General features: G+C 42.3%; 2 protein-coding genes across 10 annotated transcripts in view; both read left to right on the top strand.

The window, feature by feature from the left end:
- trip12 (thyroid hormone receptor interactor 12) overlaps positions 1–13383 on the top strand; it is a 31267-nt gene extending 17884 nt beyond the window's left edge. For 6 of the 9 annotated variants that reach the window (XM_047392163.1, XM_047392160.1, XM_047392157.1 and 3 more), the window contains 23 exons: positions 59–177; positions 607–814; positions 1034–1134; positions 1225–1411; positions 1526–1667; positions 2386–2577; positions 2785–2936; positions 3028–3185; positions 3323–3396; positions 3488–3687; positions 4535–4662; positions 7301–7452; positions 7650–7792; positions 7872–8028; positions 8842–8940; positions 9025–9139; positions 9399–9553; positions 9741–9905; positions 10106–10270; positions 10383–10496; positions 10832–10926; positions 11694–11797; positions 11877–13383. In XM_047392163.1, coding sequence (XP_047248119.1) covers positions 59–177; positions 607–814; positions 1034–1134; positions 1225–1411; positions 1526–1667; positions 2386–2577; positions 2785–2936; positions 3028–3185; positions 3323–3396; positions 3488–3687; positions 4535–4662; positions 7301–7452; positions 7650–7792; positions 7872–8028; positions 8842–8940; positions 9025–9139; positions 9399–9553; positions 9741–9905; positions 10106–10270; positions 10383–10496; positions 10832–10926; positions 11694–11797; positions 11877–12073 — 3322 coding nt within the window. In that variant the 3' untranslated portion in view covers positions 12074–13383. The remainder of the gene's footprint in view (positions 1–58; positions 178–606; positions 815–1033; positions 1135–1224; positions 1412–1525; positions 1668–2385; positions 2578–2784; positions 2937–3027; positions 3186–3322; positions 3397–3487; positions 3688–4534; positions 4663–7300; positions 7453–7649; positions 7793–7871; positions 8029–8841; positions 8941–9024; positions 9140–9398; positions 9554–9740; positions 9906–10105; positions 10271–10382; positions 10497–10831; positions 10927–11693; positions 11798–11876) is intronic. The other 3 variants (XM_047392161.1, XM_047392162.1, XM_047392167.1) reach the window with 1 other exon arrangement.
- A 5958-nt stretch (positions 13384–19341) lies between these two features.
- dner (delta/notch-like EGF repeat containing) overlaps positions 19342–25395 on the top strand; it is an 83957-nt gene continuing 77903 nt past the window's right edge. Inside the window, exon 1 of the mRNA XM_047392257.1 lies at positions 19342–19853. Coding sequence (XP_047248213.1) covers positions 19530–19853 — 324 coding nt within the window. The 5' untranslated portion in view covers positions 19342–19529. The remainder of the gene's footprint in view (positions 19854–25395) is intronic.

The following is a 25395-nucleotide window of genomic DNA, read 5'->3' as shown; positions in this document are numbered from 1 at the left end:
ATTTTTAATGATTTTGAACTGAGAGTAAACTGAAGTGTTATTTTTTTCCCCTCTTCAGTCACATTGCCTCCATGCTGTCCAGCCAGGACTTGAAGATTGTGGTTGGTTCTCTGCAGATGGCAGAGATCCTCATGCAGAAGCTGCCTGATGTCTTCAGTGTCTATTTTAGAAGAGAAGGTACTGAATGGTGTCAATAAAACCTGTGTACTAATTTATGGACTCCAAACTAAGGATAAATGGTAGAAACCATAGAATTCCCGTACAGCTGACATTATGCAGAACTTTTCCAGCACATTTCCTTGCTAAACATCATCCAGATTGTGGATCCCCCAAGTTGCTGCGATTCCTGCTTTGAAATGTAAAGATGTGCGTTGTTCCAACAGATGTTTTACAGAAGAAAAGGCTTTTCTAAAACAAGATAAAGGCCACAAATCCTTTTGTTTTCACACAGTTCCAAAGCAGTTTGTTCTGTTCTACATGCTGCTTCTTAGAGGTCTCCTTTTTAATGTTCCCTGATTTGATTGCTGCAGTCTTGAAACACTTTTGCACTTCTTATTTGTTTCGTGCATGTTTTTATGACACAGTTTATCTTCGTAATTCTTCCAGGTGTAATGCACCAAGTAAAGAACCTTGCTGAGTCTGAGAGCTTTCTTGTCACTAGTCCTCCGAAGGCCTGCTCCAGTGGCACTGCCAGTCTCTGTACCACAACGATCACTAGTGTATCCACAACTTCAGCTAACATAGCGACATCTGACCTGGGCTCCCCCAGCTTCCAGCACAGCATGGACGACTCTCTGGACCTCAGTCCACAGGGGTGAGTTGAGACGGCCACGGCCCACATTCAGTGACTTTTCAGAGGCTCGGAGTGAAATTTGTCAACTGGGTCAAACCGGGTGAAGATTTAGCTACATAAATGTTGAAATGACATATCGAAATGTAAAAGCTGTGTGTTTTGGTCATTACCATTGAGCCCTAACTCTTCTGTGCCAGAAACGTTGGTTTTAAGTCTTGAATGATTTTCTTTCCCACCAAGGCGGTTAAGTGACGTCTTAAAGAGAAAACGCCTCCCAAAAAGAGGACCCAGAAGGCCCAAGTACTCTCCGCCAAGAGATGACGATAAAGCAGACAATCAGGGTAAGTGTTAAAGTACTGCTATGTGGAGTGTTTGAAATTCTTAAAACTTGAAAGGGAAAGCACATTTGACAATATTTGTATAACTGCCAGTCTTCTTTGCAGCCAAGAGCCCTACCAGTACTCAGTCACCCAAGTCATCCTTCTTGGCAAGCCTCAACCCCAAGACCTGGGGGAAGCTGGGTGCTCAAACTAACAATGCCAACTCTGAGCCATCACGCACAGCGGGAGTAAGCGGCCTGGCAAGGGTGCCCCCCAAAGACTCGATTTCAAATAACAGGTCATTTGACAACTTAATGCCATTTTAAATTTGGAAGGATCTCTCACTGGTTGATGTATTGACATGTTTCTGTTTGATTTTATCGTTTTGCTTTAATTCTTTCCTACATTGTAGAGACAAAATCAAAGCCTGGATTAAGGAGCAGGCTAGTAAGTTTGTGGAGCGCTACTTCAACTCTGAGAATGTGGACGGCAGCAACCCTGCTCTCAATGTTCTCCAGAGACTGTGCACGGCTACGGAGCAGCTTAACCTGCAGGTAAAACATTGACTCTGTGAAAACATGCACATTGTTGAACAGAAAGCACAAGGTATGAACATTGAAGTCATATTCAGACATACACCCTGATCACACGATGTTCTGATGTTTTCACATCTAATTACAATAAGCGGTGCTTCCCAGCTCATGGTCTTTGCTCCAGTGGTGGAGCAGGATGGTGGAAGTAAGGGCAAAAATATGTTTGGATGGATATGGCTGATAATGTTTCAGAACGGTTACAGTGATCTTTACAGAGGTTAGCTAATTTTTCTTAATGTATCGGCATGTAAGCACTAGGAATAGACGACATGGACCTAAAATTTGTTTTGTGATGATCAGAAAACTGACTATAAAGTGTTTCCATTTTGAAATGGACTTCCTCAGGACACTTAAAGACAAATGATTCTTATCACCAAACTGCATTTAATCATATTTTCAAATTTATTGATATTTATTGATGAAAATGGTAAAAGTAACAACCTTGACAGTGCTTTCAATTTTTAGGTTTTCAGACATTAAGTTTGTCACAGTAAGAACATTTTTCAAAATAATTATAAACAAAAGAACAAAGGTCCTAGTAATCACCGTTAAACACTGTGACTCCTTACAGTCTATGCATGTCAGCCGTAAAAGGACAAAAAGTGACCAGAACATCTCTGTTCTGATCTCCAGAGAGTATATGTAATATTTCACACGAGGAATGAAACATGTCTTACAGGTGGATGGTGGGTTGGAGTGCCTGGTGGAGATCTCCAACATTGTATCAGAATCGGATGTGTCGTCTTTTGAGATCCAGCACAGCGGGCTGGTGAAGCAGCTTCTGGTCTACCTGACCTCCAACACAGACAGAGACCTGCTCAGCCGCGACATGCGACTCAGGAGGTTCCTCAACATCTTCGCTGGTTGTCCGGTGAGATCCCTGTGGAAATATTCAAGCTGTCAAAATGTAGAAGCTATTGGTTTGGTGTACGATGACCCATTTCCTCTCCTAAATTTGTTCTGACTAGTCTTTCAAGAAGGTGGAAGCTGTGCATAGACATTGGAGGGTTTGTGACCTGCGTCATGTTAGCTATCATGCTCTGTCTGTATGTTTTCTCATGTTTTCTGTGGCTTACAGGTTCCTGGCATAGATCCTTTAGGTCGTCTGGATCCCGCCAATAACTCTGCGTACCTGGCACTTGTACACAAGATGAACAGCTGTCTGAGCCAGATGGAGCAGTTCCCTGTCAAGGTGCACGACTTCCCCAGTGGCAACGGCAATGGCAGCAGGTGTGTGACTCTGCACTAATCTCACCTCTGAAAAGTGAGACGTTGCTCTGTCTGGTTCACTTTATTTGATGCAATCTATTTGTCTTAACAGGGGATCTCAGGCGCTGAAGTTCTTCAACACACATCAGCTCAAGTGTCAGCTGCAAAGACACCCAGACTGCACTAATGTTAAACAGTGGAAAGGTGGCCCTGTGAAGATTGACCCCCTGGCCCTAGTGCAAGCAATTGAGAGGTATCTTGTGGTCAGAGGTGAGAGGCATGTCTTTATTTCTCTTTTTTCCCCTGACGAGGCTTTAGACTGCTGTATGTTTCTGGTCATCCATATGGAAATACTGAAGAAGAAAGGGGTCTTCAAGCAAAAAAAAAAAATATTTTTTTGTCTGTAGGTTATGGAAGAATCAGGGAAGAAGATGAGGACAGTGATGATGACGGCTCTGATGATGAAATAGATGAATCGCTGGTACGTTAAAGCTACTTTGTTTTGTATAATCTTCTGAATTTGCTTTTAACCGCATCTGCTGATAAGACTTGGATTATTGTTACTCACTCAGGCGGCACAGTTCCTAAATTCTGGCAGCGTGCGTCACAGACTACAGTTCTACATTGGTGATCACCTGCTACCATACAACATGACGGTGTACCAGGCTGTACGGCAATACAGTCTTCAGGCAGAAGAAGAAAGGGAGTCTACAGATGATGAAGCAAATCCACTTGGGAGGGCTGGAATCTGGACCAAAACGCACACAATATGGTAAAAAAAAGTTTCAATTTCCTGAACCCCATTGTCTCTCAGGAATGTACAGAGTTTCTACTCTTTTCGTTTTCCATTTCAGATTTACTCTAACAGATATTCAATTTGTTTAGTCATTTTCCAAGCCTGGATAAGTATGGAACAATGGAAGTTTAGTGTAAAAACATTTGAATTTCCAGACTTCTGTCCTTGTTCAGTTATTTAAAAAAATGTTGAATTTCCAGAAAAATTAGAGGCTTATTGCATTTTTAGCATTTTGTTTTGTATGTTCCTAATAGATAAATACATATTCATACATACTCATAGGATTAGAGAACCCTAACCCAACTTCTTAGGTGTCCAGGTCAGATTTCGGCACAAGAACTTTTTATCACACCACCAGATCTCATTCTAGCTTCAGCACTTTGTGTTTTATTATTTCTATGAAACCCTGCTGGTGTCTATTACTCTAGAAATGTGTGAAATTTTGATTTGTAATTTACTCTGTTAAAAGATAAATCCAAAACAAGTCTGGAAATAATAATGCCGTTTTATTTTATTCATACCTATTCAGACCTGGAAATAGCGAAAAGTTAATTTCCTACTTTTCCCGACTCTAACCCTTTGTACAGTTCTTAGAGTTTCACTGGAACGAGCAGTACTCTAAAGTTACATGTACTCCTCTACCCGTGTGGGTATCTATGTTACAAATTGATCTATTTATGTTCAGCTGTATCAAAAAAAGAAAAGAGATTTTCAATCTTCAGGTTCTTTGTTTGTAAATGATGTGTGGCCCTGAAGGTGTGAAGTTCAACTTGTGTTGATCAAAGCCTTTAGAGACCTAATGTTTCATCTTGTCCTTTGGCAGGTATAAGCCTGTTAGAGAAGACGAGGAAGGTAGTAAGGACACAGTGGGAGGAAAGAGAGGCCGAGCCCAGACCGCTCCCGCTAAAACCTCACCACGCAACGCCAAGAAACAGGATGAGCTGTGGCATGGTGAGGCTGATAAATCCTGAGTTCTGCTGTTTCTTCTGTATTTTTGGTATTACTTGATAGGCTGTGATGGTTAGTCAACATAATCAGTTTTATTTTCAACACCTTATATTGAAACATTTCAATGCTTTTATGACTTGGGGACCGTAACGTGTCTGTTGTTTAAAAGGAAGGTAAATGCAGATTGTTCAAAGCAAAACTCTTCTTCTAAGGTAGGCACTGTTCCCAGGCCAACTGAGAGACATAGTCCCTCATTTCAGCCGCTTGTATCCGGGATCTCGTTCTTTCGGTCATGACCCAAAGTTTATGGCCATAGGTGAGCATAGGAACGTAGACCAACCGGTAAATCGAGAGCTTAGCTTTTCGGCTCAGCTCTCTCTTCACCACAACGGACCGGCACAGCGCCCCCATTACTGCGGCAGCCGCACCGATCCGTCTGTCGATCTGCTCCATTCTTCCCTCACTTGTGAACAAGACCCCGAGATACTTAAACTCCTCCACTTGAGGCAGGAACTCCCCTCCAATCTGAAGAGGACACGCCACCCTTTTCCGGTCGAGTACCATGGCCTCGGACTTGGAGGAGCTGATCTTCATCCCAGCAGCTTCACACTCTGCTGCGAACCGCCACAGCGCATGCTGTAGGTCTTGGTTAGAGGGGGCCAGCAGGACCACGTCATCTGCAAAAAGAAGAGACAAAATCCTCTGGTCCCCAAACCAGACCCCCTCCGGCCCTTGGCTGCACCTAGAAATCCTGTCCATAAAAGTTATGAACAGGTCTGACTTAGTGCCGGCAATGCGAACCAAACTCCTGCTCTGCTCGTACAGAGACCGAATGGCCCCTAATAAAGGGCCCCCGATTCCATACTCCTGGAGCACCCCCCACAGGGCATCACGAGGGACACAGTCGAATGCTTTCTCCAGGTCCACAAAACACATGTGGATCGGTTGGGCAAACTCCCATGAACCCTCAGGTACCCTGTAGAGGGTGTAGAGCTGATCCAGTGTTCCACGGCCGGGATGAAAACCACACTGTTCCTCCTGAAGCCGAGGTTCGACTATCGGCTGGACTCTCCTCTCCAATACCCTGGCGTAGGCCTTACCAGGGAGGCTGAGGAGTGTGATCCCCCTGTAGTTGGAACACACCCTCCAATCACCCTTCTTATGGAGGGGGGCCGTCTGCCAGTCCAGAGGCACTGTCCCTGACCGGTACGCATTGAGACTTGAGGCATCAGGGTGGATCTCATCCACCCCCGAAGCCCTGCCACTGTGGAGCTTTTTTTAACCACCTGGATGATGAAAGAGTCCAATCCCGAGTCCCCTGCCTCTTCTTCCGCCAGGGAATGCGTGACAGCAGGATTGAGGAGATCCTCGAAGGAGATCCTTCGTACCCCTATCAAGGAGATGGGTTCCAGAGCCCCCGCTGTGCGTGGAGGTGAGCCTGACTATTTCTAGTTGACATCTCTTGACCTCCGGCACAAGCTCAGACTTGTGCATCCGGAGATCAGGCTGCCGAGGTCTCCACCTTCGTCTGCTGCCCGATCCTCTTTACAACTGCCCCTCATGGTTCCCCTTGCAGGTGGTGGGCCCACTGGGGGATGACCTCACGTCTCTCGTTCGGGCTTGGCCCACCGGGTTCCACGAGGAGCAACCCGGCCACCAGGCGCTCTCCGACAAGTCCCAACCCCAGGCCCGGCTCCAGGGTGGGATCCCGGCTCTACCGTACCGGGTGACTTCACTTGCCTCAATTGTGTGGTCCTCATGAAGGTGTCTTGAACTGCCCTGTTTGCCATGGGAGACCCTACCAGGGGCATTTAAGCCCCAGACAACATAGCCTGTAGGAACATTCGAGCACTCAAACCCCTCCACCACGTTAAGGTGGCGGTTCAAGGAGCGGCCTATTATTGTGAATTAAGGATAATGCAGTCACAGCGGTGAGATTCGCAGGTGTGCATACTTGATGGCGGGGTAAAATGCAAACCGATTCTTGGAGCAGAATCAACAGAACCCACAGAAAGGTGGGATGGATAAAAATAGTCAGTCAGTCAGTCATTTTCTACCACTTATTCCATAGTGGGTCGTGGGAGAGCTGGTGCCTATCTCCAGCAGTCTATGGGCGAAAGGCAGGGTACACCCTGAACAGGTCGCCAGTCCATCACAGGGCAACACACAAACTCATTCATACACCTAAGGGCAATTTAGAGTTACCAATTAACCTAACAGGCATGTCTTTGGACTGTGGGAGGAAGCCGGAGTACCTGGTGAGAACCTACGCATGCACGCGGAGAACATGCAAACTCCATGCAGAAAGACCCCAGACCGGGAATCGAACCCAGGACCTTCTTGCTGCAAGGCAACAGTGCTACCAACTGCGCCACCGTGCAGCCCCCGTGGATAAAAATAGCCATTGATTAATTTGAAAAATATTACTGACAAAATGGCAAAATAATCACCAGTTGCATCCCTATTAATAACTTCATATTACTTCTGGTGCTGAATGACAGATTCAGCTTCTATTATTTAGCTAGGTGTTGGTATTGTTTTGTCTGCTGAATGTCCTCAATTATCTGTAGTAAAACTATAAAACCTTCTTCAGAATCTGTAAGTTCGGCTTCGATCTCATTCTTTGTTTCTGTCGTCTCAGACGGTGTATGTCCCGGCATCGCCAATCCTTTGGAAACATACCTCACTACAGAGCCACCAGAGACCATAACCTTTGACGACCCCTCTTTAGAGGTCACCCTGCTGCTGAGGATCCTACACTCCATCAGTAGATACTGGTTCTACTTGTATGATGTAGGTCACCTTCCAACCGCCTAGATGAATAGATGGTTTCAGTTCTGCTTTTAGGATGCCTGGTGTCTAATTTTAAACACTTAATGTGAATGTTCTTTGCACACTCAACTAATACATTGATGTATATTAAATCTTTAATTTATGGTTTGGACTTGTCAAATAAAATGACCGTCATTTATATTTCCTTGTTTTTTTAGAATGCTGCATGTAAGGAAATTATTTCAACCTCTGAGTTCATTAATAGTAAACTGACTGCCAAAGCCAATCGTCAGCTACAAGACCCACTGGTCATCATGACGGGGAACATCCCTACATGGCTCATTGAGCTGGGAAAGACCTGGTAAGTACTTCCTGCTGCTGAGCACAGCAGTACAACAGTAGAAACATAAAGTAATCATTTGTTCTCTCCTCCTCTACAGCCCCTTCTTCTTCCCCTTCGACACTCGGCAGATGCTGTTTTATGTAACCGCCTTTGATCGAGACAGAGCCATGCAACGCCTGCTGGACACAAACCCCGAGATCAACCAATCAGATTCTCAGGACAGCAGAGTCGCACCACGTCTGGATAGGAAAAAGGTGCATTTTGCATCATCGAACCATTACGTTAGATGTGCACCAATCAATTGTCCAGTTATGCCACAATCGATCAGAATTAGCCAAGTTCCCATGATCCTCTCTGATCAGTGATTGGCAGGTCAAACCACATCAGATAAAGGTTTGGGACACACGCGTTGATGCATAAATTGGGGTGTCCCTGCCCTCCCTCTAAAGCCTGATGTACACAGCCCAGTTTCAGTATCTTACAGGACTTGAACATGTCACACTGGGCATGCTCGATATGACCGTAAGTCCCATCAGACTGTTGAATCACTTCAACAATAAAGGGACGCCTGATGCGACTTGATGCAGGTATTATTAGGAAAGCAGACACATTGCAGGATTTTCCGAGGAAATTTCGGACCCTACTTGATGTCTGTCATAGCTTGGCTTTGGTTGAGAGAGCGCTAAATCTACAGTTAAGACATCTATCACACTAAATGACCTCAGACCGCTGATTTAAACAGCTGACCAGAGATGTTCTTTTACCAAAACTGCCGATCTTTGTGCTGTGTGAAAATGGCTTAAGAACAAAGCAAATCTTTTTAAATAAACATTTTGGATGTTATAGTCCTTTGAAAAAAAATCTAAATTGGTTATTATGAGGATCAGCAGGTCAGACCTCAATGAAGACCAGAAATCATCGTCCATCATCCTGAAACAGCCTGATCAGTTCACCTCTCCACTGAATTTGAGCTATTACATCAAATTGTCCATAATTGCTTTAATGTCAACACTCTAGTTACAAGTGTCCATTTTTTTTATGTCATTTACCTTTGTGTCTCATTCCAGAGAACGATAAACCGTGAGGATCTATTAAAACAGGCAGAGTCTGTGATGCAGGATCTCGGCAGCTCCAGGGCAATGCTGGAGATTCAGTATGAGAATGAGGTATTTTATTGCCATCGGTTCACTAGAATATTAATACCGTCTCGTATCTCCTCGAACCAGAACTGAGATGTTCTCTTGTTATAGGTGGGCACAGGTCTTGGTCCCACACAGGAATTCTACGCTCTGGTATCTCAGGAGCTTCAGAGAGCAGATCTTGGTCTTTGGAGAGGTGAAGAGATTACTCTGGCCAATCCTAAAGGTACTAAACTATGTTCTGTAACATGCAACCAGCACATACATGTTTCCTATGTCCTAATAGATATCAGATAGGTGATCCTGTTACTGAGCGATGTTCTGGTGATGATCAGATTCGTTAATGCATTAAAGAACCATGGATCCCAATGATTTGGTTTCAAATTCAATTTTATGTGTTTGCATTTCAATAAAACTTGTCTTCTGGTAGTTTGTTACTTTGTCTCTATGGTAACACTGTCCACATTTTTTACCTTTCTCCTCAGGAAACCAAGAGGGCACGAAGTACATGTTCAACTCCAGAGGACTGTTTGCGGTTCCCTTCGGCAGAACAACAAAACCAGCACACATAGCTAAAATTAAAATGAAGTTCCGTTTCTTAGGAAAGTTGATGGCCAAAGCCATTATGGACTTTAGACTGGTACTAACCTCTATTTTCCATTTTGTCTGTCTGTAGAATCAGTATTTTAAACTTATTTAGTTAAAATCCGCAGCCTGTTTCACCTTTTACATCTCACGCCATTAAAAGCCTTTTGATCGTATGTTCATTGATGTATTTTATTTAAACAGAAGTACCTGATCCATTTCCCTCCTGTTCATTTTCCTAGCTGGATCTGCCGTTGGGACTTCCGTTCTATAAGTGGATGCTGCGGCATGAGACGTCTATAAGCTCTCACGACTTGATGAACATTGATCCAGGTGTGGCCAAGTCCATCCAGCACCTGGAGGATATCATTCGCCAGAAGAAGAGGTTGGAACAGGACCGATCACAGGTAAAAACGCAGCGTTTCTGTTTCCTGTGTTGCTTACACTGGTGTTGGATTAAAACACCTATCAAAGGAACCTTGGGAGGCTGTACTTTGTTTCCAATTTCCTACAAAACACTTCATATACCCACATATGTTTACAGGAACATCTATCCTTTCTTTCCCTCCTTGTTTCGCACCTGTTTACCAGAGTTTTGTCTTTCCAGACCAGGGAAACCCTCCAGCAGGCCCTAGAGAGCCTGAACATGAACGGCTGCTCAGTAGAGGACCTGGGTTTGGACTTCACTCTGCCAGGATTCCCAAACATCGAGCTGAAAAAGGGTGGAAAAGACGTGCCAGTCACAATCTACAACCTGGAGGAGTATCTCAGGGTAAAACAATGTTTGTTATAATTCTCATACGTCTCACTGTTCTGCTTGTTGGTTTTAATTCAGTTGTGGTATATGTTTTATTTTTCTAACTTTGAGTTCTGCATCATTTTAGTTGGTGGTTTACTGGACTTTAAATGAAGGAGTATCAAGACAATTTGAGTCCTTTAGGGAAGGGTTTGAGTCAGTCTTCCCCCTGCATCACCTGCAGTATTTCTACCCAGAGGAGGTAAGAAACATCCCCATTTCCTCATTTCTTTTGATTTCTTTACATTTCTGTCATCTGCTAAAAGTCGTCAGGGTCTTTTAATCTGTATTGTTACAGGGGAGAAAAGGTCTTAGATGTGATGACGATAAAAAGTAGTTTGTGGTTATAAATCTGTTTCATTCCCTGTACCTGGAGCGTCACAGAGACAAATACAGCTTTAAAGTAAAACTTGCCCATTATTAAATTTCTCACTTCACTACTTGTTACAAAACAGTACAAATGCACTTACATTTGTGTTTAATCATATTTTGAGATATAAATGCTACATTTCTGTTTGTCTTCAACATTTCCTTCAGCTTGACCAGTTGCTGTGTGGCAGTAAATCAGAGATGTGGGATGTCAAGACGCTGATGGAGTGCTGTCGACCAGACCACGGCTACACACACGACAGGTAGAGATGACGCCATTTTGAAACGGCTCCATCCGGTTCACAGCTGAAGCCGTTTATTTGGCTTGAAATGTCTGATTTGTTGTGCATATCAGCTTCACCTGTGATATGATGCTAACAATGACACCGTATGATTGCGCTGTGCTCTTCTTCATCGGGAGCAGGGCAGCTGGTTAGAGTAGATGTTTGGGTGGAGCTAAATATAAGACAATCCAGGAAGATCCACAGCTACAGTGGAGTTGAATATGCTTAGATTAAAGCATATTATTACCTTTAAAAACTGCCTTTCATTTGCTCAATACTAAATCTGTCTGAGCTTGAGCTTTTTTTTTGGGGGGGGGGGATTTTGCAGGGAAGAATAGACAGAAAATGTTGCCTCTAAATGTACAAAGCTAATAGAGCCACATCCCAAAAGATGTGCAGCTATAGTTGACAGCAAAGGTTGTTTCTACAAAGTATTAACTCAAAAAGTTGAATACAAATGCATGCCGCATCTAAAAACAAATCTAATTACCATTGGTTATTTCTATCACAATTATGCTCTACTGTGCTTTGGAACAACTAAAATCCCAATAAACTATAATGAAGATTTTAGTGTGACCTGTTGTGGAAAAGGTTTAAAGGTTATGAATACTTGAGCAGGGGGCTGATTTTCTTTGAGACAGTACATTTTACTAATGTCTGCCATATTTAGAGTCACCTACAACGAAATCTTGCTGCTTCTTTTTCAAATGTCGTTCATATTCTTTGTTTTTTATTTTTTCTCACAGCCGGGCCATTCGGTTCCTATTCGAGGTGTTGAGCAGCTTCGACGCTGAACAGCAGCGACTCTTTCTCCAGTTTGTCACAGGAAGCCCAAGGCTGCCTGTCGGAGGTGATTTAAAAACATTTATCGGTTAAACATGGCAGCGCTGTCATTTCCCTCACATTAACGCGGACGTTGTCATTGACAGGCTTCCGGAGCCTGAACCCCCCTCTGACAATTGTGAGGAAGACGTTCGAGTCGACGGAGAACCCGGACGACTTCCTCCCCTCAGTCATGACCTGCGTCAACTACCTGAAGCTGCCTGACTACTCCAGCATAGAGATCATGCGAGAAAAACTGTTGATTGCTGCTCGCGAGGGCCAGCAGTCTTTCCACCTTTCCTGATCTCGCCACATCTCAAATACAAATGCCTTCTTCAGCAACTGATGAAATCATTACTTCCTTAGTTTTGTTTTGTAATCTCACACATCAAGGCTACGGGGATAGCCTTCTTGTTAGAGAAAGCAGCTTGCAGAAAAGTTAAGACTTTAAATATATATTTGCTGCCCCCGTCTCTCCGGGAAAAAAAATTATAAAAAACAAGAAAAAGTGGAAGTGTGTTTCCATGACTCAGAACATAAGATATAAAAAAGAGAGAGTTAAAAACTATATCCGTAGTGTTAAAAAGATGAAAACATCTGGGTGACATTTTAAAATTGCATTGCTATGTGATATTTAAAAAAATAAAACAAAAAAAAAAGGGATGTCTCCTCTCTAAAGTGGTGGACAACTTACTGGGTGTTCGGGGAGGAAGGGGAGGGCGATTTCATTGAGCAGGCTAGGTTTACTTTAGCTCCAAAGATCATTTGTACAGACAAATTTGCAGACTTTGCTCATTCTACACATTTGATAGAATAGTTTTTTGTTTTCATGTCTCCCCCTCGGTTCATATGTTGGCATTCTGTTCTGTATTATATCTGCTGCCCCAGTTTGTGTGTTGCATTTTGGTTCAGCTTCCTCCCCCCTTGTGTGTCTTTGCTTCCAGTTGTGAAAACGAGAGTTGGCGTTGGTTGAATGCAGGTTGTAATAAGATCATATTATCTTTTTTTTTTTTTTTTTTTTTCCCCCCTCAAGTACCATCTTACCCAAGTTGGGAGTGTGTTCTGGCCTCCTTTATTATAGAGAGCTTCAGCTTAAATGAAGAGTTGTAACCCATGTGTTGACCAGGTAAATTTGTTTTGCTCTTATTTTGATAGAGTTAGCGTCTTTCTGTTCAGCCCTACTGGAGGCGTAGGGTGATGTTGGTAGACCAAGCTCTGAGCAATCCTCAACACATAAAATGTAGCTGGGCACAAAAAAAAAATTGACTGGTCTCATTTTATCGTTTCTTGGCCAGATGGCATTTCATTTATGGAATAAAGTATATATGCAGTTTCACACCATGTTTGAGGTGGGATCGTCTGCTTTTCCTTTTTTTAATTTTCTATATTGTCTTTATTTCTTGCTGTAGTTGATTTTTATTTTATTTTTTTTTCTTTGCACTGCTGGCTTGGAACAAACCGTGGTGTGCACTTGCAGTCTGCGGCCAGGGGAGGGCACCACTGTATGCTCTCCTGGCCCAATCGTTCATGTGCTGGTTTCTAAGATCTGCAATAATTTACTTGCATCAGGTTCATGTTTTTACCTGAACATAAATAAAGTAACTGTTTGACTCATTGGGTTATAGTTTTGATTTGTCTCCCATCCTGTTTGCTTTAGTAAAGGTTTAATTGAAGAGTTATTAATCAGTTAGAAACTCCTCTCATTTGTGTACTGATTGAAGTCAGTTTCTCTATCCGGCAGCTCAGGAAGCGGCTATGTATTAGTCGGTGTATCTCTGTAGGTGTCAGCAGGGTTTAAAAACACAGCTGCTTGTTACCGGTTTGGACCTTTTTCCCCACTGCTGTGTTCTAAAACCCGAAGCTCAAACAACAAAAGGCTATGATTAAACCTTGCATAATATGTGTGTGGGTGTTGAAATAAGCAATATTAAACCATAAGTCCATATTCCCAGGGTATTTTTTTAATCAGCTTAATTCTTTTACCCACGCAGACTGTTCTAAGAGGAAATACCTGCTTTTTTTTATGTTTTATAAAGAATCTGGTTTTATCAGACCACATGCTGTACACTGACCTAAACCAGGGGTCAGTAACCTTTTACAAGCCAGACATATTTTCCTTCAGCTCCGTCTAAGTTAATAAGCTGCCAAACCTGCAGGACTCTTGGGGAAACATTTTTTACATTTTCAAAATATTTGCCATATGATCTTACAGTCACTTTATTAAAGACACTGTGCTGTTGTCAAGTTGGACCCTCTTTTACCCTCCAAACTGCTTTAAAGTGTTCATGGCACTGATTCAACAAGCTGTTGGAAACATTCCTCTAAGGTTTTGTCCATATATCTACACAACGGCCTCATGAAGGTGCTGCAAACTCGTCAGCTGAACATCCGTGATAACCATCTCCTGTTCCACCACATCCCGAAGAGGCTATGATGGATCTGATGTAGTACAAGTGGCATGTTCAAGAAACCATTTGATCTAAGCTTTGTGACTTGGTTCATTATCCTGCTATTAGCCTCCATCAGTTATGGGTACACTGTGGTCATAAAAGGGATGGACATGCTCAGCAACATTGCTTGGGTAGACTGTGGTGTTTAAAATGTGTCACGAGGATCTCCACCACCTTTATACCATCACCACCATCCTGTAACATTGATAAAAAGCAGGATGGACTCGTGCTTTCATAATATTTACTCTGAATGTTGACCGTATCATCTTTATGCTGCAGCTTAGAGTCGTTATTTGGCGAGTATCTAAAGTGTGGCCTCAGCTTCCTGTTCTTGGCTGCGTCCTGTGGTCTGTTGCTGCCAGAGGTTCAACATGTTTGTTCAGAAATGATGCTCCTCAGAGTTTTGTTTCCAAAGAGTGACTAAGGCTTGGATAGAAAAAAAAGTTATTGCTCTATGGGATCATGAACCAGTCTGCCCCTTTATCTAGACTTTTTCATCCACAAAACTGCAGTTTAAGGTGCTACTCGGACAACTTTTTGTTCTTGTAATTATTCTCTGTAAACCCGCTAAATGGTGGGGAAGTCCTAATAGATTAGCAGTTTACTCAGACCTGCCTTTCTGGCACCAATGACCATGCTACTTTCACAATCACTTAAATTCAAGGTTATATTTAAACTTCAGCAAGTCGTCTTTAGCACATCTAGGAGCCATGAATTGCTGCCATGAGACTGTGGTAACAAGCAATTGCACAAGTGTTACCTATAGATCCACTTGAAGGTACAATCAATGGCCACTCTATTATAATAAAGTGGCCTATGATTGTTGGTTTAGGCGCTATTGTGAAATAAAAGAAATCTCTTCTGTTATTTTAGGTTTTAGAATATAAATGTCAAATTCTAAAATAAAAGCACAGGGGGCCAAATTAATCCTTTCTGTATTTACAGAAACTGGTAAATAAGACGAATAATTGTCTACCTAATGATATAAAAGGACTGAAGGAGAAAAACATCAGTTGTTACCATTAAGGTCGTTTGAGTTTCTGTGCACATGTCCGATGTAACTGCTATAGCCAACCTTTTCCTTAGTTTTTTTTTGTATAAATCATTGTTCATTTTTCTATTGTTTGGAGTCGGGGCTTTGAAGAACCACGTTTTTGCTCAGGCTACAATCAAAAAGGCATCCTGGGAAACAATGGCATCCATCATTTGCAGATGGAAACTGTAGTTTTGACCCAAATAGGATTGAGGTACGATTACCACTGGGTTTGCCCTATTTGGTGTTTATAACAAGTTCAGTATATTTGGGTTTCTTAATAAAATAATTCCTTATTAGTTGGGTTTCAGCTAATAAGGTATCAGCTGAAAATACAGATGCTCCTAACTTTAACTTGAAGAAATTAAACATAACTGCATTAGAAAAATATGACTTTGTCAAAAATATTTAAAAAATGCTCAAAGTAGGGTTTTTTTTTTTTTTTTTTTTTTACCCAGAAGTTCTAGAAGTGTCCTTTCCCACAATGCTTCACACACACCTGTATCACTGGGTCCTAACAGTCCTGCCTTTTATTCATGCAGATGTTCCTACAGCTTGATGGGAGTTCACAGGAAAGACCTATAGCTGCCGGTGGCGGACAGTAAACAGAACTCCAGCGGTAACGGCAGAACTCTGTCCAATTGGAGTTTGGACCTGAACACTGTGAAGCATCTCAGGAGGGAGCTATTATTAGCTTCACACTGGCGGTCTCCATCCACTGACAGAGCCTGAATGTCTGACTGAGGACAGTGGAAAAACACAGGCTGATACATCCGTTCTCACATAATTTAAGGCCTTCATGTTTGGTGTCGCAGTGGAAAAGCTGCTGTCTTGTATGTCTTTGGGTGTTTATTGTATTCATATTTGCATACAAGCCATTTCATTGGCTTTTGTTTGTTACTCCATACACTGCCGCCTACTGGGCAGCCAGTGCAAATTCACGAAAAAACGTTAAAACAATCAATCAATCCCTACGACTGGCCAACAAACCAGAAATACTGAGCATTTTGGGTATACAGGTCCTTCTCAAAATATTAGCATATTGTGATACAGTTCATTATTTTCCATAATGTCATGATGAAAATTTAACATTCATATATTTTAGATTCATTGCACACTAACTGAAATATTTCAGGTCTTTTATTGTCTTAATACGGATGATTGTGGCATACAGCTCATGAAAACCCAAAATTCCTATCTCACAAAATTAGCATATTTCATCCGACCAATAAAAGAAAAGTGTTTTTAATAGAAAAAACGTCAACCTTCAAATAATCATGTACAGTTATGCACTCAATACTTGGTCGGGAATCCTTTTGCAGAAATGACTGCTTCAATGCGGCGTGGCATGGAGGCAATCAGCCTGTGGCACTGCTGAGGTCTTATGGAGGCCCAGGATGCTTCGATAGCGGCCTTTAGCTCATCCAGAGTGTTGGGTCTTGAGTCTCTCAACGTTCTCTTCACAATATCCCACAGATTCTCTATGGGGTTCAGGTCAGGAGAGTTGGCAGGCCAATTGAGCACAGTGATACCATGGTCAGTAAACCATTTACCAGTGGTTTTGGCACTGTGAGCAGGTGCCAGGTCGTGCTGAAAAATGAAATCTTCATCTCCATAAAGCTTTTCAGCAGATGGAAGCATGAAGTGCTCCAAAATCTCCTGATAGCTAGCTGCATTGACCTTGCCCTTGATAAAACACAGTGGACCAACACCAGCAGCTGACACGGCACCCCAGACCATCACTGACTGTGGGTACTTGACACTGGATGTCTGGCATTTTGGCATTTCCTTCTCCCCAGTTTTCCTCCAGACTCTGGCACCTTGATTTTCGAATGACATGCAGAATTTGCTTTCATCCGAAAAAAGTACTTTGGACCACTGAGCAACAGTCCAGTGCTGCTTCTCTGTAGCCCAGGTCAGGCGCTTCTGCCGCTGTTTCTGGTTCAAAAGTGGCTTGACCTGGGGAATGCAGCACCTGTAGCCCATTTCCTGCACACGCCTGTGCACGGTGGCTCTGGATGTTTCTACTCCAGACTCAGTCCACTGCTTCTGCAGGTCCCCCAAGGTCTGGAATCGGCCCTTCTCCACAATCTTCCTCAGGGTCCGGTCACCTCTTCTCGTTGTGCAGCGTTTTCTGCCACACTTTTTTCTTCCCACCTGACCATGGTATCACTGTGCTCAATTGGCCTGCCAACTCTCCTGACCTGAACCCCATAGAGAATCTGTGGGATATTGTGAAGAGAACGTTGAGAGACTCAAGACCCAACACTCTGGATGAGCTAAAGGCCGCTATCGAAGCATCCTGGGCCTCCATAAGACCTCAGCAGTGCCACAGGCTGATTGCCTCCATGCCACGCCGCATTGAAGCAGTCATTTCTGCAAAAGGATTCCTGACCAAGTATTGAGTGCATAACTGTACATGATTATTTGAAGGTTGACGTTTTTTCTATTAAAAACACTTTTCTTTTATTGGTCGGATGAAATATGCTAATTTTGTGAGATAGGAATTTTGGGTTTTCATGAGCTGTATGCCAAAATAATCCGTATTAAGACAATAAAAGACCTGAAATATTTCAGTTAGTGTGCAATGAATCTAAAATATATGAATGTTAAATTTTCATCATGACATTATGGAAAATAATGAACTTTATCACAATATGCTAATATTTTGAGAAGGACCTGTATTTTCCAGTCCTTTGAGAGCGGTGGTGTCCAAAGTGAAAAGCAAGTTTTATTTGTGGCAAATGCAATGATTTTATGGATCCTCCACCTAACGCAGTTCAAGAATGGTATAAATTTGTCCCGCCTGCTCAAACGGTTGATGCATATCGAGGCTGTAAAGAAAACAAATTTAGAACAATGACAAATAAAAATGTTAGGTACAACACTCAGTAAGTTTAATCTGTCATTAATCATGCTTTTAGCTTTAATTTTATTTTTAGAGTAAATAAGGCCACAAATATCCAGCAATATTTACACCAAAGCAGATTTAGGTGCTCCCAATCATTAAACTTGGTGAGCTTTTGTAAGAAAGAGTGACCCAACTCTTGTTCCTAAATAGACTTTTTTTCCAGGCCAAGACAATAGAAAACGATCAACTACCAGAAAGTGTGAAACTCTGTCCCTTTTAACTATTTTTAACATGGCAAACGTGTTCTTGTTTTGGCATTTAGTCTTATCCAAATAAGGCGCACCTTCCGGAAAGCTACACTTTTATGTCACCAGTGGACAGAATCTTTTGTTTTTTGTCAAATATTAGATGGTCCTTTGTGTTCTTTTTGTTCAGTAGTGATTTTAAACTTTCCTATGGATGCAGCTTTGGCCCGAATCTTTCTTGTGTTTGAATCACTGACCTTAACTGAGACAAATAAGGCCTTCAGATGTTACCCTGGGCTATTTTGTGACCTTCTGGATGATTCATTGATCTGCTCTTTGCATATTTTTTGTTGGTTGACCCCTTGTGGGAAGGTTCACCACAAGACGTTTCTCTGTTTGGGGATAATGGCTTCCACTGTAGTTCCCTGCAGTCCCAAAGCATTAGATATAGCTTTGTAACCCTTCTCAGACTGATGGATGCCAATGACTTTCTCTCTCATCTGCTTTTGAATTTCTTTAAGTTAGAGAGCGATGTGTTGGTTTTTTTTCCGTCTACTCAGGTTCTGTTTAAGTGGTTCAACAGGTCTGGCGGTACAGGCCCTAGATGCGGTTAGTGCAACTGAACCACAAAATAGTTGGTTACAAATGTTTTAGGTTTTTTCTATTTTTTCTATGCAATCACTGGAAACCAACTAAACCTGTGCAGCTGTGGTTCACCTCTGCCAGCACCACTGTCTCTATATTTTCCAGGCTTTCTTCATCTTTCTTTTTAAATCCAACCTTATAGAAGTTATGAATGATCAGACTCCAAATGAAGAGGATGAACTAGGCACAAAGAGTGTGTGAAAGACAAGAGAGGGAGGAGTGTGTATGAAGGTGATAGTGAGGAGGGGGTAGGAGGGTGCTTGAGTGTCGTCAGTGATCATCGTCACTGTGACTCACTCAGAGACAAGAGCCAATAGCCTGTTTTTCCTTCTCCTGCATCCCTACTTTTTCTTCCTCAGTCCTGGCACCACTAGCGAGTCATTCTTCCTGCACACAGCTGAGGAGCAACAGCAGCCTCCTCCTCTACACTCTCCTCTCTCTCTCACACCTCTCAGTTGCATCTGAGCTCAGCCAGCACTAACAGAAGCTCTAAAGAAAACAAACACACACACAGAGAAAACAGTAAGAGGATCAGGATGCGGATGAGTGTTTCCAGCGTGCCGGCAGTTTCCTCCTGCCGTCCCATCCAGGCTGCTTGGAAGCTCACTTTCCACCTACTACTCCTGCTGCTCCTGGGCAGAGGCATCAAGGGTGTCCCCTCTCCTTTCCAGTTGGCTCCAGACACCCCTGCCCCGGCCGAGCCCACCCCGACCCAACCCAGACCTCGCCCAGACCCCTGTGAAGGCCGGCCGTGCCTCAACGGGGGACTCTGCCTTGCCCTCCCACCTCCGCTCAGGGTGGAGAACAGCTGGGAGTACACATGCACCTGCAGCCAGGGGTTCACTGGACGCAACTGTGAGGTATGAACCCACCAAACACTATATTGGTGTTTTGATTTGCATAATTGCCGTGCAATAGATTGTAATACACATTCTGCTGTTTGTAAGTGGAGCATGTGTGGTCATTGAGACATGGAGCCGAGTGCCGCGTTGCTGTGGAAACAGGGAGGAAGAGAGGCAGCAGAAAGATGCAGGAGGAAAACTGTGTGTGTGTTTGACAGAAGAAAAAGAATACAACATTTACAGAATGTTAGGCAAACCTGCATATTGATAAGTTATTCAAATAAACATCTTCTTTTCTAAGCTTTATGTTTATGGTTGCTCAAAGTTACATCACATTCATGTGCCTGGTTACCAAGATGCAAAGTCATTTAAGCATGAATTTATCAAGTCCCGTAGGAGCAGATGATGAGGCCAAAGGGCCGTCTCTAAAGTGCATCTATCAGTTTCCAGCTGGAGAGTCGTGATTAAGAATAAATTCTGTCCTTTCATAAAAGGTTCAGGAATGTTGTTGAACTCCAAGAATTCCAAGCAGTTCAGATCTTATACGTGTTAAGCAATGCTAATAGCTATATAATACTCATACAATAAATGTAATATATTAATTGCCTTTGAATTTTCATCAGAACACACTGAAATGTGCCTCAGTACATATTTTATTTAAAATATTACTCTGTGGTTCAATAATACCTTGATTCTTATCTCATTTGTCAAACTGCTCATATTTTACTTAGCTATTACGTTCAAGGATGCTGAAAGCTCTGATGCAGAGCTCTTTTATTCTGATTTAGCAGCCCATTGATGTTCTCATAAACCTGCTCCATTGCTTCCGGACTGAGTGAGCTTTATTTGAGGCTTTTAAAGTGTTTGGCTGAACGTCACCACAGCACTGGGCTTCTGAGTCATGCTGGGCTGGGGTGAGCGAGAGCATCCGCTAGCAGCAAGGAGGGGGATGAATGAGGCTGCTGCAGCAGAGCAGAGGGAGATGGCAAGGTGACTGGATTTTAGCAGAATCATCCAACAGGTGGCAGATGAAACCCTCCCCCTCCTCTTCTTCTTGCTCTCTCTATATGTTGTTCTGATCCACACAGGGTCAACATTATACATGTATCCTCAAATGTATTTATATACTCCCACTACTAGTTGGTTAAATGTCTCTTAGAAAGTTTCATCTTGACCTCATTCTTTTTGGAGCACTCAAAACGCTTCTGGCATAATTCTAGCAGCACATTTAAACCACTTTTTCTTAAATTGTCTGGTTTGGTGGTACAGACTGGGTTTTTAAGCTTAGTCCATACAATTTTTCCAAGAGGTGTGGTGGGGGCCGTCAACCTCCTTTATCTACTCCGAAACCAGTTCCGACCTTGGGACGTCCAAGCACACTTTTATCATTTTGCCCAGGAACCTCAATGTTTTTTCCTATCTTACCATTAAACATGTCTCCAGGAGACATGTGGCTTGTCCATTTGGGCAAATGCTAATTTTTCTTCAAGCTTGATAGTGTCAGTTTTGGAGCAGCTGATGCTTTTTGCTAAGCACCCATCTGAAGGTGTACCATGGACAGAAACTCTTGTGTGTTCGTGGTTTCCAGATCATGGCATGTTTGTACTTTGTTTATTTTTGGGTTATTTCTTGACATCCTTCCCAATTTGTCTTCCTCTGAGGGTGAGCCAGATGGACACATCTGGGTGTTCTAATTGAAGCACACGTCAAAAACGTTTTTAGAATAGTTGAAGCAGGCTAACATTGAAATAAGGCTTCTTGAATATTTCTCCAAGTTAAAGGCAGGTCTGTGCAAAGAAATCAACCAACTTAATTGAATTTCCCCAATTTTGCCAGGAAGATTGGGCTAACAAACAACGAGAATATGCCAGGATCTCACTAATGACTAAGAAAGGTTGTGGTTTCTCCATCTGTCATGATCCAATGCATATTGAGTTAGTTTTCTCAGAAACATAAGTTATGCCTGTAATCTGTTGTTAGCACACTGTTTCCTTAGTATTTATTCACTCCCTATGTTCCCAATGGCACAAGCCATTTTTTTTTATCAGTGCCTTCGATCTATTTCTCCACACAGCTGTAACTAAATTGGACTCACCCATTATTTATGGCGCTGATCTCCCTCCTCAGGATATATAAGCTTCTCTGTTTCGGTCATCCCTTGTCAGATCCTCTTGTTCTCAAGTCCTCCTGCTACTCCAGTTATATTCCTCGTGTCTCACCATTTTAATTTCTGTGGTTCTCCCTTCGTCTCCAGGTGTGAAAGTTTGTTTTGTTTGATAATCATGATTCTTATCCCCCGCAGAAATGCTTCTTTAAAACCCACAATCAATTTATACCTTTGATGAGTGCATGTAGACATGTTGCCAGCACTGTGCATGTTTTTGGTGGTTTGCATGCAGAAATGAAATTGTTTGGTGAAGTGTTTCCTTGTCTCTCAGAATAGTTACCTCTGCTGCCTGCTTTAATAAAACTCCAGAGGACGGTGACTGTGATGTCCTGAACGGAGCTCATGTTAAACACCATGTGCACCATGGGAATACTTTAAAGAGGGTTACAACAGAGAGCAATCATCACTGCTTGAGCTGGATGCAAACATTTCTCTCCTGGTGCATAAATAACAGCAACACTCTAGTTTAATGCCCCCTCATGCGCCACTGAAGCTCAGGTCTGGCACAAGCTCTGAGCTGGGACCAGGGGGAATCATCGATTTTTGTCTCGCTCCACTTTTCGGTCCATCTCTTCACCATGGAAACTGGAGCGGCAGTCAGTTGAGGTTTAGTAACTTACCTCAGTTTGATTCTCGTTGCTCTCTCCAGAAATCACAACACATATGCTCCATGAGTGCAAGAGAAGTTGCAGTGGCAGAGGTTATCTGCTGCTTTTTGTCTAGCAGAAAGAGTTGGTCCTAAACAAAGGGTGAAAAATAAGGATAAAAAAATTATCTGGATTTCAGGAAACTTTGCAGCATTACTACATTTCCTTGGCTGCTGTCCCAGCTTTTTGACTTCCTTCCCTGGCTGTGCTTCATACTGCAGAAATCATCAAAGCAGTTACATACAGACCACGGCAACGAGCACCATAAGGGAAAATAAACCCACTCTCCTTGTTAAGTCGCTGCTTTTTAATAAGTGCCGGCACCGTTTTCTGGACGGCATCCCCTGAGCTGTCCAGTTGGAAATCACTGCCACTGGCCTTTCTCTGCATTATTAGCTCCTCAGCCTCTCAGTTATTCATTATTGAAGAGCCTGTCGTGCTCCCCTGATGGATTTGGTTGTTTTGTTCTGCTGCACAGTGAAGCTGTGGCTGCACGAAACAGTAAAGAGCAAAAAGCTCTTAACCGGTCAGGTTTATATATGCAGCCAATGGTGGCAGAATTTAAAGACTGAATCTATGTTCAGGAACACATATGTTTTGTTCTGGTGAGTACTTTGGTTGCAGCAGGCTGATCCTTCCTGAACACATCAGTGCTGTAATGAGAAGTCATCTTTCTAATGATCCTTTTAGATCTTTAATGCGGATTTAGATCTTTAAGGAAGCATTGTTGGGAGCTAAAGGTCCCTCTTAATGGGACACCATATAACAACTTGGCTCAAACTCAAAATGATCACTCAAGATCTTTTATGATAAAATCTGGACACTACACTCAACCCTGCTCCTCTTCACAAACCTCCTATATGTTTTTAAATGTTGTTGAAATTTTGCATTTTGCTCAGATGTTTTGCTCCAGCTGTACAGAATTCAGGTAAACACATTTAAAGGGGAGTTTGATCAAAAACATGCAAATAAGTACGAATACAGCTCGGATAAGTTGGCTTATGCCTTGTGTGACATATAGGCGGGAAGCTTGTTTAGGGAGAGTAGATTTCATCTTGATTAAATTACCATTACAATAAAGTATAATAACAAGGAAAACCATGACATGTTGATCTAAAGGCAACCAACTAAATTTCAAAATCTAGATAAAATAATAATCTCAGCTTTTTGCTGTGATTTGAGCGTTCCTTTTGTTTTCAACATTTGTTGTTTTGTGTAAGAACAGATTAATGGAGCAGTTTGACATTTTGAGAACCCTTCTCTTGCTCACTGAGATCTGCAGCCTGCAAGTGGTTGGATAGGCTTAGAATTAATAAAAGAGAAGAAATAAAAGAGAAACATGCGTAAACTGCTCGCTCGGCCCTTTCCTCTTACTTTAAATACATCAGAACTATCCGTCTTACCACGTTTTATAATGCTGAGTTGCTCTAAATCAAAGCAAACAGTATAAGTTTTACTTTACTTTTGTGCTACATGATGTCTCTGTCTTAATCTCCATGTGCAGTCAATTAACACCCAATGACATGCTGCTAAATCTATCTGTGCTTGTGTAAGAACAGATTTAAACACCAGCGATCCCACTATGAGACCCCAGTGCTTCCTACAGACAAATCATTAGTCTTTTAACACAAGCTCTGACATGGACCTTTCAGCACTTTTACATTGTCACGTAGCAAATGCACTGATGTTTAAAGTCTGTTTATTGTGTTCCACAAAATTCATACAAACCATGTATGGGACAATGTGACAAAGAAATCTGCTTCTTGTTTCATATGATGCATTAAAGAAATAATTTTTCCTCCTTGCTGTTTTGGCTACGTGTAGACGTTTGTTTTTTTTTGTTATTGCCATTAGTGGATTTCATTGAGTGCTCAGGATCTCCACAGATAAACCAGCTAAGCAATATGACCCTCCCATGTAGATGTGTGAGGACAATCTAACGAGGTACTGTGGTACTGAGGTGAATAACAACACTCTCATGACCCCCCCTACTGGTTCACTGCGTTTTGGTGGTTATCACCTTCGTCATTTGAAACTGGACCAGTGTACTAGGGGATGTAACCTTTGATACTATGTAATCCTAAATGACAGACTTGTTCGGTATATGAAAATTTGGGTCTAAAATCCACATTTTTGGTTTCGGTTGTAATTATGTCTTAACTAAGGATAGAGATTATGTGACTGCAATATTTTTTTTTTTAACAGATCTATTCTAAGAAATCCAGTTGACTTGTAAGTGTCTGGATTTCTCCTTGAATAAGTTGCTGTATTTCCAATCTGCTACAATCACACAAGCAAGGTTTATATCAGAAAGACTAGAAATTCAGTTCAAATCAATTCAAAAGTACTTCATCAACCCCAAAAGGAAAATAAATGTAACTTCTATTATCCATGTTTCTTCAAAGAGTTGTTGTAGAGGGGATGGTTGTGGGCAGGAAGGATCTACTGTAGCTTTCAGGATTACTGTGGATCTGACTGAAAACAGTTAATGTCATGAAAATTATCTTCAGATGTAATCTCTCTCTGCAGTGGAGTAAATCATTAAATGTCTTTTAATCCTCCATCCACCTTCAGACATTCCCATGTGCTGCTTATTCCGGTTTTTAAATGATTACACAGTAGCTAAATTTGTTCCCCTGCTTGAATGACATCTAGGATGTGTTAATGGTTAAAGCTAAAAGCTGGACCTTTTCTTTTAAATGTTGCCAAACAGTATTGTAATACTATGTACCTCATCACTATCCAA

This window comes from Girardinichthys multiradiatus, chromosome 18 (assembly GCF_021462225.1).
Source record: "Girardinichthys multiradiatus isolate DD_20200921_A chromosome 18, DD_fGirMul_XY1, whole genome shotgun sequence".
Lineage (NCBI taxonomy): Eukaryota > Metazoa > Chordata > Actinopteri > Cyprinodontiformes > Goodeidae > Girardinichthys > Girardinichthys multiradiatus.
Note: the sequence above shows the minus strand (reverse complement) of the source record. Positions and strands in the feature narration are given on the sequence as shown.